At 43.2% G+C, this 17373-nt stretch overlaps 1 protein-coding gene across 16 annotated transcripts in view; it reads left to right on the forward strand.

Annotated features, from left to right (window-relative positions):
* The first annotated feature begins 2251 nt into the window (after window positions 1-2251).
* Window positions 2252-17373, forward strand: part of TTLL12 (tubulin tyrosine ligase like 12) — a 28732-nt gene continuing 13610 nt past the window's right edge. For 2 of the 16 annotated variants that reach the window (XM_005533132.2, XM_088055751.1), the window contains exons 1-5: window positions 2252-2388; window positions 8681-8856; window positions 14189-14387; window positions 15559-15718; window positions 16308-16441. In XM_005533132.2, coding sequence (XP_005533189.1) covers window positions 2269-2388; window positions 8681-8856; window positions 14189-14387; window positions 15559-15718; window positions 16308-16441 — 789 coding nt within the window. In that variant the 5' untranslated portion in view covers window positions 2252-2268. Of the gene's footprint in view, window positions 2389-2667; window positions 2854-2937; window positions 3835-3886; window positions 4115-4358; window positions 4554-8680; window positions 8857-14188; window positions 14388-15558; window positions 15719-16307; window positions 16442-17373 lie in introns of all 16 variants that reach the window. The other 14 variants (XM_088055741.1, XM_088055740.1, XM_088055737.1 and 11 more) reach the window with 14 other exon arrangements.

The following is a 17373-nucleotide window of genomic DNA, read 5'->3' on the forward strand; positions in this document are numbered from 1 at the left end:
ACACAAACACCGCCTTTCATGCGAAGCTGGCAGTGGTACCTCTGGGCTATGGCTCTGGCATCCATCAGAGTAGGAAGGACTGCTCCTGAAAGCCTCAGGGTGCTTGAAGAATGGTGAGTGTTGGTTCCCACTCCCTGCTTCAGGAATTACTCCTGTTGTGGAAAACAAGCAAAAAAGAAAAACAAGCTGCCAAGCACAGCAGCTGAGCAAGACCACATTTGGGTAAGTGCTGGACAAAGTCAGAAAAGAGCCAAATTACAGTGTACTCTTAACATCAGTGATTCTCACTGTCTTATTTACTACTTGGAGTTTAGCAGCAGCAGCCCCCTGACCTGCAAACTCACCCAAACATCCTGGAACCACAGCCAGCCAGCCAGCAACCACAGCTCCCATCCAAAGTGAGATGGAAGTGCAAACAAGCAGTGAGAAGGCAGCTGCCTACACTTGGTGAGAAAAATAATTATGTGAATCTCATGTTCAAACAGGATCACATTCCCCTTGCCTCTGGTCCGGGCATGATCACTGTGGCACTACTGAACAAAGACATGAAGACACCCCAAACCTTTCCTCCTTTGTCTGTTTAAGAAAAAAATATTGATTTTTTTTTTTAACTACATAACATGACAAAGACAGAAGTGAGGGAAGGGTGGCCTTTTCAGTAAGCAAGGTCCCCAGAAGGACTACTAGTAAATGGTCAAATCTCCACATTTTACAGTACTAGGGCAAGATCAACACCACAGCCATCCTCTTTTCCCAAACCACAATATTAGCAAAAAATGTGCTCAAACTCAGGGTAGCAGGGTGGAAACACAGTCAAGGAACATTGGAAATCCAACTATTTTTTGATCTTCTGCTGTTTAATCAGGGAGGTCTCCTTAGAGACATCCTAGTGGAGCCTTTTTGCTGAGGAAATGTGGGAACATGGCACATGGTGAGGTAGACACAGTCTCAGGTAAAGAGGAGAATTTGCCTGCATTTATTATTCAGATATCCAACCTGGAGATTTGAGTTAGATCCTCAGCTGCTGAGTGGTGATGTATAATTATAGCATGTAGGCACCATTTATAATCTCTTTCTACTCACTCTCTGCCCAGTCAACCTATTGTAGCCCTTAAATTTATAGACCTTCCTCCTGAATAATTCTGTGATTATGTGGAGAAAGGGATTGTTGCTACTCTTGGGTAGTTACAGAGCCCAGCCACACTAGACAGGGCAGAGAGCAAAGAGGTATTTCTTCAACATGGCACATTCTCTACTGACTGTAGTCTGTGAATGTGAAGCTTGTTTGACCAGCAACTAGATCCTAAAATCCTATTTCTTGAACTTGACTATTTCCAGGGCTGTAGGATGCCCCTCCCAGCACAGTACTGTGCTGCCAGCCCAAGCAGCACTGAAGTTGAATCCTTGACTTGAGGATGTGCTGCCAGGGAAAGGAATTTCCAGTCTGTGGAGGAAATAATCCACAGAGGGAGCAATGTGGGTTCTCCCAGCAGCAGCAGGCACAGCAAAGCCCTGACCTGTGCTCTGAGCAGTGTCAGACACCTGCCTTTGCTCTTGGGCTTTATAACCATACCTGAGGTGAGACCAAAACTACCAGTAATGTTTAAAAAGCCTCGGGTTATTCCCCACAAAATCTTGGAAGAGATTTTCTTAGAAATCTCTTCTAAACCATGCAAGGAAAGAACTGGGAAGCCAGCACTCTGCTACAGGCACTTGCAAAAAACACACCTCCCTCTTGTGACAGATATTTAAGACGGGCCTACATGTTAAAATTCACTTGTCAACGTTCAGAATTAAAAAATCCCCAAACTTTAATTTAATAAATGACTGACACTTTATGTTTTTCCTGAGGACCATTTTTCCTGAGGCAATTCCCACTGCTACGGCCGGCACTCAGTGCCTGCCATGCCTCACACCCCACCCATAACCCACTTCAGGGGCTATGGCGGGGGCCTTCCAGAAGAGTCCCTGAAACATCGGGAAAACAAAATACATCTTTCGGCCAGCACTGCACCACGAATGCTGTGAATTTTATTAAAGCTCAAGGACAGGACAAGAACAAAAGCAGAACCCCCATCTGCTCAGCAGACTGAAGCCTACTCAGACCCCTTCTCCTCAGCGGCGCCGGAAAGTGGCCCTGCGCTCCCGATACCCCCGGCCCTCGCCCGTTCCAGGGCCTAGCCCCTATCCGGGCTGCGGGAACGCCCCGAGCGCCGCTCCCGCCTCCCCGCCCGCCCCGGGCCCCGCCCGGCCCGTTCCGGCCCAGCCATGGCGGGAGACGGCGAGGAGGATCTGACGGCTTTCGTTGCCCTTCACGGGGCCGCGCTCCGCGCATCGCAGGTCCCCACGCAGTACTGGGAGAGCCTGAGCCGCAAACTGCGGGGAGAGGTGGGTGAGCGACGCTGGGGGTGGCTCCGCACGGGAGAGCAACGCTGAGGGAGCAGTCCCGGAGGGCAGCCCCGAGCCGGGGACGAGCGGAGGCCGTGGGAAAAGCGGTGCTAAGGGTAGCCCCTCCACCCCTGGGTGAAGAAGAGAGTCACGGTGTGTTAAGCAGGGGACAGTGGGAAAGGCGCGGTGCGGGTTGTGTTACCGAGACTGCAGCTCGGGGCTGTGAAAGACGTCAGGTGTATTGTGCGTATCTGATTTCGTCTTTTTATTGTCGTGAAGTTTGGAAGCGTTTGGAAATCCTGGTAACTAGAGATACAGTACTGAAGAGACGTGATGAATCTAAAAAACCACAGCACTCTACCAGCTACTGAGAAAAGAAATTAACTCGGTCCCAGCCAAATGCAAGACAGTGTCCTCAACCCTTCAGCTTTTTATGCCAAAGAGAATTAAGAAAAAACAGCAACGGTAGTAGTGTTAGACCCAGAATGTTGTCATATCCTAATCCATCTTGGATTGACTTTTGCCTGATTTTTAATTTTTTTTTTCCAGTTCACTTCCACACAGATCTGCCCTGCCCTCAATCATTTATAACTGCGCAAAGCTTGGACAGCTCATCTCATGTGTGCGTGAGTTACCTCACTTGGGCAGTTATTTTCGGGTGAAGCTGACCCCTGGCCCTGAACTAAAGGAAGTGTGGAGGCACAGGCACACTCCAGGATGAAGTATCCGTTTTCACCTTTATAGCAACCATCTGCTTGCTTCCTGGAGCTTTGTGATGGGAAAGGGAAGAGAGACAAAGTTAAGAAAAGGAATGATTTTAAACAGATTGTAAAGGCATGGGTCCTATTTAGATTTTTTTTTGTTTTAATTTGGTTTGCACATCTGCAGTCTAGCCTGATTTGTGGGAGTAAAGGAACAAGGAACTGAGGCAGGAAAGAGAAGCAACCCAAAACCATTCATCTGTAGAGTTGAGAGTGCTCGAGGGAGTCTGGAGGAGTCAACCTGGAGAAGAAAATATGAATTAGGTGAACTTCTAGTTCTGGGGAGAGAAAGAGCTCTGATAAGGGGAGAAGTGGTAGTTTGCTGGAAGGCAGGATAAGCACTGAAGAAAAGAGTGAGATGGGGTGAGAAATTTGTACAATAGTATCGGACAGTAGGGAAGGTGAGGGAACTGCGGTTTAACACCATGTACTGGTAAAGTAATTTCCAGTTACCTGAGTGCTTCTTTTCCCCATCTCATCTTCAAAGTAGGGACAGGAGAAAAGCATTGCAAGTCATGATATGAGTGCTTGTAGTCAGGAAGGGTCTTAATATGTTCCTGCTGCTTTCAGGCTGTTCTGTGGTACTGTTAATAACAGGAATACGTGTTTATTACAGAGAAGATAAGTCTACATTATTTCAAGCATATTCCAAGTCAAAAGCTCCTTGTGGAATTACATTCCCCCGGTAAGTATTCATGCAAGGGACTTGGAGCAGGAATATCTGCTGTTCTGCTTAGGTAGGAGGGTATGAGAAGGGACGTCCTGGAAGAGGATGGAACAGAAGGGAGTATAAAGCTGCCAAGGAAACCCAAAGTTGAGAGTTGCTGTGTTTCCACTTGCCAGTATGAAGCTGGAGGTAGCAAACTGAATCTATGCTGTGACCTAATGCAAGCTTGAGATTTGTGACCTGTGGCTGAAATCCTTGCTTGTTACCAGCTTTGCTGAGAGAGTGTCACATTGAGAAGGTAAGACAGTAGACTGAGAAGAGACCCGTGGTGCTGATGTTTTTACGGAGTCTGGGATGATGAAAGGCAGAAGGAAGAAAGCATGTGCCCTAAGGCAGCAGGCTGCTCCTGCTGCTTCATTTTACTTACAGTGGTGGCTGAGCATGCTGTTATGTAGTAGATGTCCCAGTGTGTGTGGAAAGAGACTTAATTATTTCAGAGAGGTTTGGAAGATGAAGCAAGCTGCTTGTCTCTACTCCTGCAGCTTCTGTTTTTTGTCCAGAAGGAGGACAAAAGGATATTGAGAAGATTGGGATGTCCAGGAAAAGTTACTGTGAGGAGTGCTGTGGACTGGGATAACCTCTTGAGGAAGTAGAGACAAAGCTACAGGACCTTGCTTAGAACTGGACCACTCAGAATGGTCCAGGCTGGAGGAGCAGCAGTAAAGAAAGAAAAGGAGGTGAGGGGAAGGGGTGAAATGGTTTTGGGAATCTGGGTAATAAAGTATAACTCAGGGGACAAAACCCCAGTAAAACATAGAGTGTAGGATGAGTTTCCTTGTTATATATGTAAAATAGAGGAATTTTTCAATTATCCTAATCTGCTGCAATGATTAAAACTATCTAGTATAGAACTTGAAAAATTTGCCTCTGCAATACAGATAAAATATCTCTTGCATTAATACCTCTAGAACCCAGCCCAAACAGCTGTTTTCCAACACTCTCACACATGTTTCAACATACAGAGTGAATGCACCCTCCCTCCACTGTGTACACTGAAGCCTGTGAGAAGTGGAGGGCTTGGGTTTCTTCTTTTAATTTACCTTGGGATCTGCTGGAGCAGGTTTCTTTTTGAGAGCATTGTGTAATTAGATTGCTCATTCAAAACATAGTATAACTGCTAGATTGGTAAACCTGCCTTTATTTATTAATTTTGCATTTGGCATTCTTCTTCTCAACAAAATGCTTCTCAATGCTTCCTCTCAACAGAAGCATTCAAGCTTCTGTTGAGAGGAAATTTTTTTTGTGTTTCTGGCAGAAATTTGAAAAATAAAATACATGCATGTGTAATCATTCACTATAAGTGCTAAAATTTTATTTCTAGTGTAGTGGTTGTTTCTTATGCTACTGGATAAACTGTATATATAGTATTAATGCCTGCATCTAATTTTATTAATAATATTTTTTTTCTATTCCAGCCATACACTAAGTTATTTTGCAGGCTTCTCTGTATTGCAGGAAGATTTTTTTAGCCCTCAGATGTTGCTGGCAAAAGACTGCTTAGAGTTTATTCCCAGTTAGAAATGGAGGCTGTTAATTAATTAAGAAAAAATTAAGAAAAAACTTAGAAGGAATGCAGCATGATGATACTCCTAGACTTTATTTTTTAGAGCAGTGGAGGGCAGCCTGTTGCTCAGAGGTTACCTGTGGCCTTCAAAGCAGTTTGCAGTGTGCCTTAAAAGAATTTTCTGGAGATGCCTGTGTGTAATTGTCATGACATGTACCTGCTTTGGTATCAAATTCTCATTTGCTGCAGTCGGTTACTTTGGAACTGCACCTGAACATGGAGAGGGAGGGATTTTGCCCAAACATGTTTTGCTTGCAAGAAGTAGTGCTGCTGGAATGTGTTGGCACCCTTTTGCTGTCTAGAGGTTATTGGTTGTTCTGATGGAATACTTAATGTGAGCTCTCCCTGTTCTGCTTCAAGCCAAAGATTACTTCTCAGATTGGTGGTGTGATCTTATCCAGCTGGTTTTTGCTTAAGGAGCTTACTTAAGATTCCTTTAATGGTTCTGCTGAGTTAATAGGTTCGGTGTTACAGCCTGGCTCAAAGGGAGGGAGGAAGAGGGGAGACACAAAACTATCTGTGTATCCACACTGACAACGAGGTGCTTCTGCCAAATCCATCAGTGAAGTACTGAACTGCTTGTATTATCAATTATGAGTTTAAAGAACAACAAAACCAGAAAAAGCCTGATTAAGGTGGTCTTGAGCTGCTGCTGCGACAAGCATGATTTGCTTTGGATGAGGAATACACACAATTCACTTTTATAAGGTTATAAATTCTCTGGGAGAAATTTTGTGTTAAGCATAATTCTGTAAAGGTATTAAAAGTGGAGATTTTTTGCTAAATACAACTGCTGCAGCCTCATGCATCTGGTGATTTGTCAGAAGGAGAGACCAAAACTTTGCCTTAGGGCATTTGGAATCCCTTCATTTTTTGAAGTCTTGAGATTATATTTAATTTAAAAAAAATAAAATATAAACCAAACAGCTTCCCTTTCATGTTGTGGAAGAACTTGATATTCATTGTGGGTGTTTGATAAATGGATGGAGCCTGTCGTGAGCAAAGGCTGCATCTGAGTCAGCCACTGGTTCGCCTTGTATCCCTCTCACAAACTCTTTAAGATAAAAGCTAAGTATGGAAAATACACACAGTGCCACACTGCAGCACATGTCAAGTGGCTCCCCTGCATTACACTTGTACTTCTCATTTTCTAATGGCTCCCAGTCACTTGTCTGTCGCTTCTTTGCTAGCTAATGAGGTTGTTGAGGATGGCCCTTGATCCAGCGGCAGGCACAGTCAAGTGTCACTTCAGGGAAGAGTGGAACATGTTTCCTGGCACGCTGCATTTGCTGGCTGCCATGGGCTGGAGTTAGCATTTGTGCCCTGAGCCAGTCCAGGGAGCTTACCCAGCTGGGAGCCAACCTGACAAAAATTAATTGTAAGCACAGGGAGGGGCTCTTCTTTTGCTGGGATCTGCCTGCAGCTACGTGAATTTCAATGATTACAAATTTTCAAGGCAACTGTGCAGACTTAAAAAATCATTAGAGGCTACTATTAGAACAACAAGAAGTTATGATACTGCTTAATACTGAGTAATATTGTACTCTTCTAGCAGCTGGAAAACTAGAAGTAAGGTGGAACTGCTATTTTGATACCTGCTGAAGTGAAAGAAACTAAGTTCCTGATTTTTATTTTTTTAAATAGGTGTGTTTTAATCTCCTGTAAGTTTGTTTGCAGAGTAATTTTCTTTACCCTAAAAAAATGCGTATGTATGTATTAGCCAACATACTGTTAGCATCCCCTTAGCATTTAGCTAAGAAGCTGTGTGCTAAGAAGCTGTTAGCTAATAACAGCTAATAGCTGTTAGCTATTGTTAGCATCTGGAAGGCATCCCTGACCATGGCAGCAGGGATGGAACTGAGATGATCTTTTAAGGTCACTTCTAACCAAAGACATTCCATGATTTTTTTATCCACCATGGCCCCCTCCCCTAGCCTTCCACCATTCCAGAGGAAAATGCCATCCCATGTTCCTCAGAAGGGAATTTCAGATACTTCTCTACTTGTATCTGCTTTATGAACTGTGGCTTAAGATGAGAAGTAGCTGTTGTTCCCCTGCTGACTTCCTCCCTCTTTGAGCAGCTGCTGCTTTTTCTAGCTGTCCTTTCTTCACAAATGTGGAGTTGATTTCCTCACCCTCCTGTTGACACTTAGCAAAAATAATTGTCCTATAGAAGCACTCACCTGAACAAATGAAAACTTGTTGCTGCCACTGGCATTTTACAGCTAAGAAGTTGTCAATTTACAGAAGTAATGATTTTTAATCATTTTTAATGTAGCATTGCAGGCTGTTTGCTGAACCATTGCAGATTTGGAGTATTGAACCAGTAACTCTGGAGCTCACACTTCAGACCTTTCTCCCTCCCTTCTACTTTTTAGTCAGATTGAGGCAAAGGATTTGTCTGCCCATGCCTGGTTTATTACGTAGTGTGTGAGTGATTCTAGCAAAATAATTCTCTCTGAAAAATTTCAGCTGTCTTTTGAGGCTTTACCTGTTTTTGTCTTCCTGAAAGCATATGTTCATTTTGAAACTATGAAAGTTGTCAGCAGGGTCTTGGTTCTGCCAGAAAGGCAAGCCCACTGTTTGGCAAGAGAGCCTTGTGTGGTGACTGTCCTCACTTCTGTATATTCTAAATGTAGTGAACCCAGAGTAGGCAAGAATGTAAACAAACCCCTTTCAGCACCTTAGTAGAGATAAGTGTATAAAACTTATCTTCATATATAGCAGCATAAGGAATCTCCCAATTTACCTGGAGGGGAGTGAGTGTTGACAGTTTCTTTCATAGGGAAAGAAGAGAGAGATTTCTGAGATTTCTTAGCTGGTTCAGAACTCAATTGGGAAAAGCTCTTTTTCTTCAGGGACCTTAGTGTACTTTAGTACAGTTGTGGAGCCTCAGTTTTGCAGATCTTAAATTACTTAATTTAGCAAAGGTTGAACAAAGGTATTCTGTTTTCAGCCTCTAAAATTCTTAATGAGGCATTAAACCGATAGACAATCATCAGTAGACCTGTTGGTGCCAAAGAAACCAACAAAGCTTCCTACCAATATTAACTAAAGAAACTTCCCAAACAAACAGCTATGTAAAAATGTGAAAGAATAAATACTGTTGTTCATTCATATCTTAAGTCAAAAATGCCATTTTTTATCAGGTTACAGGGAAGAAATGTCTGCAGGTGTTGCATTGTGCATGTCAGGGTACTGCCTTATCCAGTTGCATATTTTGTGCACTTCCCATCTCAGGTATTTGATGCTGGTGATTACTTTGGAATAATGCAAGTAGAAGAGGTGGATGAGGAGGAAGAAGTTGATGAAGAAATGGAAGAACAGTTTAAAAAGAAACCAAATCCTGGAAATGGGCCTTGTTTCAAAGTTATTGTAACTAATGAGAATGGACTTCAAGCCTCCAATCCTGATAGGTGAGTTGTGATTTTGAAAATAGTGTTCAGTCTTTGAGTAGTGTGAAACCCTAAAATGATGATAGTTTACTTTGAGACTTGTTTGAGTCTCTTCAGAAATCCTCTTTTCCAACTCTAAGACATAGCTGCATATTTGAAGGAAGATGCATGCTATGAAGCAAAGGGTACTGGGAGTGCAAATATCTTAATGTGATTCCTTTTTAAATCATGCAGGAAGATACTTAGAAATTGGTTTTAGTAAACTCAGGGAGAAAACAGGGAAAAGGCAACCTTGAAATAATTTCTGCAGAAATAAAGCAAACCTTTGTATCTTCAAGATTGTGTGCCTGTGGAAAAAACAACTAAATACTTGTAATCACCACAAATCTCATGCCAAGAAGGTACTCACAGTAATATTCTGTGGGCTATTACATTTGCTTCAGGTAGCTAAAGTATAATTCAAGAGCGTGGTTATGTGCATGCATGTAGAATTGAATGTATCAAATTACTGTTCTCCTGCTTACAAATCAGCTTATCTGTCATGAATACAAGACTAGGAGGCATCTAAAACTAGAATAAAGTTGTGTAAGAAAACTTTACACTATAGTACTGCTTCTTGTGTTCTTACTGGTTTCAAATATAGAACAGGGTATTTGTTGTACATTAATGAAAAGCAGTGAGATGCCTCTGCAGAAGATCTAAATGCAATTCTGCTCAGTTCCATAAAACTTCTGTGAGACCTTTCATACTTTTTAGATATTAGGTAAACATGCAAAATCTAAACATTTAAATTAGGCCTGTTGAGTAAAATCAACAAAGAATCATAGGTATGTGCCTTTACATCCCTGCCTTAAGCTAAGTAATCATCTTTCTAATTCTGAGAATGGACTTAAATTATCAAGTTCAAAACCAGCTCCTGTGATAATCTTGGGCTTCCTTGCAACATTCAGGTGTGTGAATATGGGAGCAGAACACCAACACACCTGTTTGCTAACATTTTCAAAGAGCTTGACCTTAGCATTCTCTGGAGCCTTTAATTTTAAAATGAAGTGAGGTTTAATGTGTGTGGAATCTGGGATACAATAATTGTATCCATTGTAACCATACTTGCCCTATGTGACAGCTGACATGTTTTTAACTTTCTGAAATACGGGTGTTGTGGGGGGTTTTTTGTATGATTTGGGCATTTTGCTAGCAAGTAGAATTCAGATTTTTCTCTGTATTGGTTCAGTCAGATGATATAATCAAAATATGTGAACCCCTCTGTTTGAAAAACTGCGGTTTTCTTCTAAAAGTCATGCGGCCTAAACAAGGGTTAAACTTGTCAAGGGAAGTTGCACCAGATATGTATGGTTTTATTTTGGTTTAGATTGTAATTTTTCAAACAATGCATTTTTTTTCTAAAAATAGCTTGGTGACACACCCCACCCCTACCAAAAAAAGAAGAAAACAAACCAAATAGAAACAATCAAAAATTATTGCTTATTTTCTTTCAATAGCATATACAGGCTTCTGATGATCAGACTTCTCCACCTGGCTTTACAGATGACAGTAGATGTCACAGACCTCATGGCTAACAAGGTCCTCAAGTAATTTTTCAAAATAGTTTTTCTGTTTCAGGCAAGAATATCAGGTTGATGTAGTAGAGTTAATAGTGATCAAAAGGGAAGACATTTGTGTTCTTGGCTTTTAAAGGGAATAAGTTCACAAACTGAGTTCCTGTTCTTTATTTGCTCCTCATTTTCATGGAAATGCTCACTAATGCACCATAAGCTTTCTAGAGCGAAATCAGAGTGTAAATTACTCCTGGAAAGTTGCTCCTACCCTGCAGTGCTGCTGTGTGTGCTCTGGGAGTGACTTTGTGACTAAGAGCAGATTAGCTATCACACTGTCTCCAGGGAAATCACAGAATGACTAGGTTGGAAGAGACCTTCAAGATCATCGAGTCCAAACCATACCTCAACTAAACCATGGCACCAAGTGCCATATCCAGTCTTTTTTTAAACACATCCAGGGATGGTGACTCCACCACCGCCCCAGGCAGACCATTCCAGTATTTTATCACTCTTTCTGTGAAGAACTTTTTCCTAATGTCCAACCTAAATTTTCCTTGGCCCATCTTAAGACTGTGTCCTCTCTTTCTGTCAGTTGCTGCCTGGTGAAAGAGACCCACCCCCACCTGACTGCAACCTCCTTTCAGGAAGTTGTAGAGAGTGATAAGGTCACCTCTGAGTCTCCTTTTCTCCTGGCTAAAAAATCCCAGCTCCCTCAGCCATTCCTCACAGGGTTTGTGTTCCCAGTCCCTCACCAGCCTCGTTGCCTCCTCTGGATGTGCTCAAGCGTCTCAACATCCTTCCTGAACTGAGAGGCCAGAACTGGACACAGCACTCATGGAGCGGCCTCACCAGTGCCAGGTACAGGGGAAGAATGACCTCCCTGCTCCTGCTGGCCACGCTACTCCTGATCCAGGCCAGGAGCCATTGGCCTTCTTGGCCACCAGGGCACACTGCTGGCTCATGGTCGGCCGGCTGTCACCAGCATCCCGAGGTCCCTTTCTGCCTGGGCACTGTCCAGTCACACTGTCCCCAGCCTGTAGCACTGCAGGGAGTTATTGTGGCCAAAATGCAGGACTTGGCACTTGGACTTATTAAACTTCATCCCACTGGACTTTGCTCCGTCATCTGAATGTTCCAGGTCTCCCTGCAGAGCCATCCTACCTTCCAGCAGATCAACACACACTCCCAGCTTAGTGTCATCTGCAAATTTACTAGTGAAAGTCTCAATACTCTCATCCATATCATCAGTAAAAATACCGAACAGGACTGGCTTCAGCACAGACCCATGAGGGACACCACTGGTGACTGTCTGCCAGCTGGATGCAGCACCATTCGCCACCACTCCCTGGGCCTGACCATCCAGCCAGTTCTTAACTGAGCAGAGTGCTCCTGTCCAAGCCAAGGCCTGCCAGCTTTTCCAGGAGTATGCTGTGGGAGATAGTGTCAGAGGCCTTGCTGCAGGCCAACTAGACAACATCCACAGCCTTTCCAGCATCCACCAGGCAGTCACCTGGTCTGAGAGGTCTCTAAAAGGAGACCAAGTTGGTCAAACACGACCTACCTCTCCTAAAGCTATGCTGGCTGGGTCTGATCCCCTGGCCGTCCTGTAAGTGCTGCATGATGACACTCAGTATAAGCTGCTCTATTACCTTACTTGGTACTGAGGTCAGGCTGACTGGCCTATAATTACCAGGATCCTCCATCCCACCCTTTTTGTGAATGGGTGTCACAATGTCCAGCTTCCAGTCATGTGGAACCTCACTAGTGAGCCAGGACTGTTGGTAAATGAAGGAGACCGGCTTCGCAAGCTTATCTGGCAGCTCCCTCATCACGCTGGGATGGATTATTTGGTCCCATAGATTTATGAACATCTAGGCAGCTCAACAGTTCTCTAACAGCCTCCTCTTGGATAACAGGGGGACCATTCTGCCCCTTGCCACCATCTACCAACCCAGGAGGACAGTTGTCCTGAAGAAAAATTGCTTTCCCACTGAAGACTGATGCAAAGAAGGCATTAAGCACTTCTGCCTACTCCTCATCTGCAGTTACTAAGTTCCCTCCCTTATCCAATAAAGAACAAAGGTTCATCTTACCCTTCCTTTTACCATTAATATATTTGCAAAAACTTTTTTTGTTGTCTTTTACCGAAGTTGCCATTTTATGTTCAAACTGAGCTCTGGCCTCTCTAATTTCCTACATGCTCTAACAGCCCCCTTAAATATTTCCCGAGAGACCTGACCCTCCTTCCAAAGATGATACATCCTTTTTTTCTTCCTAAGTTCCTGCCAAACTTCCTTGCCCATCTAGGCTGGACGTTTACCTTGTTGACATGTCTTTAAGCATACAGGGACAGTTTGTTCCTGTGCTGCCAAGATCTCTCTTTTGAAGCATGTCCACCTTTCCTGCACTCCTTTGTTTTCAAGGGCTGCTTCCCAAGGAACTCTCTGAATAAGTCTCCTAAATAGGCCAAAGTCTGCCCTCCAGAAGTCCAGTGTAAAAGTCTTATTTTTGTTCCTCCTGATTTCACTAAATATCAAGAATTTTATACTTTCATGATCACTGTGCCCCAAGCGGCGTCCAACCACCACGTCGCCCACCAGCCCATCTCTATTTGCAAACAACAGGTCTAACATAGTCCCTCCCCTGGTGGGCTCACCCACCAGCTGCAACAAAAAATTGTCTTCCATGCACTCCAAAAATTTCCTGGATTGCCTCTTTTCTACTATGTTAAGTTCCCAGCAGATGTTTGGCAGGTTAAAGTTGACTACAAGAGCAAGGGCTGGTGATCCTGAGACGTTCTCCAACTGCTTATAGAATAAGTTGTCCACCTCTTATTCCTGGTTGGGTGGATGATAGACTTCCAGTAGGATGTCAGCCTTGTTGGCCTTTCCCTTAGTTCTTATCCATAGGCTTCATTGTCATTAGTTTCAATACCCATGGCATCAAAAACCTCCCTAATATAAAGGACCACCCCTCCATTTCTTTTCCCTTTCCTGTCTCTTCTGAAGAGCTTGTAGCCATTCAGTGCAGTGCTCCAGCTATGTGAGTCATGCCACCACATTTTTGTGATAGTGACTACATCCTAGCTTTGCTCTTGCACCATGGCTTCCAGCTCTTCTTGTTCAGTACCCATGCTGTGTGCATTAGTATACATGCACCTCAGCTGGGCTGCTGATCTCACCCCTAACTCAGGCTTACCACCCTTGGGCCTCCTTTCAGAGAGTCCAGCTGCATCCCCTTCCCCCTTCAAACCTAATTTAAAGCCCTCTCAGTGAGGTCCGCCAGTCCACGAGCTAAAAATCCTTTGCTCCTAACAGAGAGATGGAGCCCATCTGGTTCTAGTAGGGCAGGTACCGTAAAAGTTGCCCCATGATCAAAGAATCCAAAATTTTGCCGGTGACACCAACTCTTGAGCCATTTGTTGATGATATGAGTTTTCCTATTCCTTTCACCGTTTCTCTCTGCCACTAAAGGGACTGAGGAAAAGACTACCTGTGCTCTAAAGTCCCTTTTAATTGCCCTAACACCCCTCCTTTTGATTTCATCATTGCCAGCCTGATGTATCAGTAGTGGGTAATAATCAGACAGCTGAATCAGCCCAGGAAGTCTCTCAGTGACGTCCTGTACCCAGGCCCCAGGGAGGCAGCAAACCTCCCTGTGCCCTGGGTCCAGTCGACATATGGGGCCCTCTGTTCCCCTCAGAAGGGGGTCACCCACTAATGCAGCTTTTATTCAGAGCATGTGGCTGTGTGTGTGTGAGAACCCCAGGGCGTAACACCACCCAAACTCTCCTGCAGCGTGTTCCTCATTGACCACGCCTGGACATACCGCGTGGAGCATGCCCGGCAGCAGCTGCGCCTTGTGCCTGGCCTGCTGCACAGGATGGCCAACCTCATGGGCATCCCCTTCCATGGAGAGGTCCCAGACGAGGGCAGCATCGAGCAGGTGGTGCAGGAAATGTGGAAATACAACCAGACCTACCAGCTCTCTCAAGGGGTAAGACTCTACAGGTTGCTAAAAATTTTGGGGTGAAGATGTTCCCAGTACGTGAGTATTAACTAAGACCCTTACAGGCATTCCTTCTATTTGGAAGAAGAGGAAATGCTACTTTTAGGGTGTGTCGGTAGGACCACACCAGATTTGGTCACCCTGCTCTCTGTAGTCCTTCAGCACTGTACCAGCATTTCTTGAGCCTTTAAAACACTTTCAAATGCACATGTGCCATTTTTGAGGGAATACAACCCTTGGGGTGCAGGTGAAAAACGTGTTGTAGGGTTTGCAGTGGAGCTCCAAAGTCTTTTTTAGTCTTTCGAATTAAAGAGGAGAAATTTGAATTCTTTGGCCTCAGCCCTATGCAGAATGGGCAAGGCTAACCCTGAGCAGTGAGAGCGTGATCAGACTATCCCTATTAGCTCAGGGTCTTGAGATTGTTCTCTGGACTGGCCATCTTTATCAATTAAGCTCAAATTTAGCTCACACTAGAATCAGGTCTGAAAAGTCTCTGAGGAGATTCATAGTGACTTTTTCCATAAATGAAAGGGAAAATCAGAACAGTATCTCTGTCTTTCTACCCTATCTCTTTGTTACTCAGTTTATTATGAATAGCTTGTGAGTCAAATGGAATTACCTGTGTTACTACTTGAAAAGTGATTTTCCAGAAGACAGTTAATTCAACCTGTGGTTGAATTTATCTTCTGTTCACTTTCCTGGGAAATATCTCAAGTCTAATCTCTCTGCTCCATTCCTGCCTCCATAAAAAGACCAAAGTAGTGCTACCAAGCAATTTAAGGTTTCAGGATGTTTTCATGACAAGTGTTGCAGGAAGGAGCGCTTTGATGATGCAGCCTCAGCACTCGTAGCTACTGTTAGTGCAGGCTGCAGTTTTGCTCTCCTTCACTCTCAAACTTCAAATACTTTTCAGCTAATTAATTCTGAGAGAAACTGAATGAAAACTAGTCCTACCAAGCAGCCTTCTGCTGGCTTAGCTCTCTTAAGCAGCTGGTTTGGTTCAGGGAAAGCAGGTCTGGTAGGCAATAGCAGTAGCACAAGAAAGAGGAGGTTGAAGCAGAAATCTGAGAAGTGGTGTAGGGGTGCTGCCAGTGCCTGTCTCACAGAGCTTTTCCTGCAGTCCAGTGTGCGAGATGTCTCCCTCTGTTTATTCATGCAGACTGCAGAGGAGAAGGTTCCTGTCTGGTACATCATGGATGAATTTGGATCACGCATTCAGCATTCAGACCAGCCAAGTTTTGCAGCAGCACCTCTGTTTTATATGCCTCAACAAATTGCTTACACAGTTCTCTGGCCTTTGAGAGACCTTGAAACTGGTGGTGAGTGTGTGTCTGAGCAGCTGGGGTTTTCTTTAATGCTTGCAATAGAAAATGGGCCAGTTGTTACAAAATCATTAAGCATTTCACAGTAGAACAAATGTTTCAAGACCAAAAATAGCTGTATTCTTGTAACACTGTCAAATATAAAAGTTCTTTCTGGTATTTCTATATTTTAAGATAGAGACATTTTACCAGTCAAAAAATATTGCTATTGTTTTATTGACAGAGAACTTAAATCTTGCATCACTGCCTTAGTGAAACTGCAAATTCAGTCATCTGAAGGGTTTAAAAAAAAAATCCTTAAAGTCTGTGTTTGTAGTTCTGAGTCAGAAAGTCAGGATCTGAAAGTTGGGAAACATCAGTCCAATGATTTATTCCTGTAATCTTGACCAGGGGCCACCCTATGCCTCCATCATGTGGAGAAGATAAGCATCCTAAATAATACTCTTTTTATCATGTTTCTTTAACTATCTCTAATTTTTTATTTAAATAACGAGATTTGTGCTGGTATTGACTGTACAGCTGTTATTTGAAGATTTTCAGTGGGAATGAAAGGCAGTTCCTAAAGGCTCTCCTGGTTTTGCTGCAGATGAAGTCACTCGTGATTACGCTTACGGGGAGACGGATCGCCTGATCAGGAAGTGTGTTTTGTTACCCTGGGTGCCTACTGAAGTGTTGGATGTCAGCTGTTTTACTCCAGAACCACCAGATGAGCATTATCAAGTATGATTTTAACAAGTTAATTCCGTATCTTATCTCTGTTAAGAAGAGGCAGTGCCTAAAGAAGCATTGCAAGAATTCCGATTTTGCTTCTTTTTAAGTTTAAAGACTGATTCAGAGGACAGCCGTTAAACTAAAAAAACAAAGCACCATGAGACAAGAAATGTCTTACATTTATATGTGATTTCTAAGTATTTAAATACTGGAGCAACATAAATGAGTTCTAATATTTATTTTATTGCTTTGCATGGCATAGGTTTTTTTTATAAGCACACTACAAGGCACTTCATATTGAGGCATCCATCTTCCAGTTAGATATTTGATGCATTGTCTAGTAGGCTTATTGATTTGATTTGTTATTGTAGCATTGCTGTTCAGTGTTGAATTACAGAAAGTTTTGTTTTACAATTTTAGGAAAAGCTACATTTTTCAGACTGGCTAATGGGCTATGTTGTTGTTTAGAGCCATTAAATATTGGAGAAGGGACATTTTTAATTTGATGGCACTCTTATAAAGTATTCATTCAGTTTGTTTCCTTTCTAATAGGGGTTTGGGATATTTTAAGGATGTGAAATTAATGTTTGAAATTTCCTTTTCATTAACAATATCTGCACAAGATTCACCTCTTAGAAAAATGAGGAAACTTGATACCTATGAGGATGCTGTACTGGCTAATAATGGCATTCAAAGTACAGCTTCTAAAGATTAATCTATACCTCAGCTATCTGTTTCTTTATGACGGCTGAGAGGCAGAAAATGCTCTGTCCAGCTTGTTGTTAACAATATCTAGTTAGAAATTAAGTTAACCTGCTTCTGCTAAATAAAGTTGTACACTCATAATAGCTAGGCTGTCTTGTAACGTAAGGCAGATTGATTGGTTGGGATTTTGCATTTTTGGAAGAGGTGTACTTTGCATCAACACTTCTATCCTAGAA

This window comes from Pseudopodoces humilis, chromosome 5, assembly GCF_049639895.1.
Source record: "Pseudopodoces humilis isolate 2021_Gansu_Grassland_sample_001 chromosome 5, ASM4963989v1, whole genome shotgun sequence".
Classification (NCBI taxonomy): domain Eukaryota; kingdom Metazoa; phylum Chordata; class Aves; order Passeriformes; family Paridae; genus Pseudopodoces; species Pseudopodoces humilis.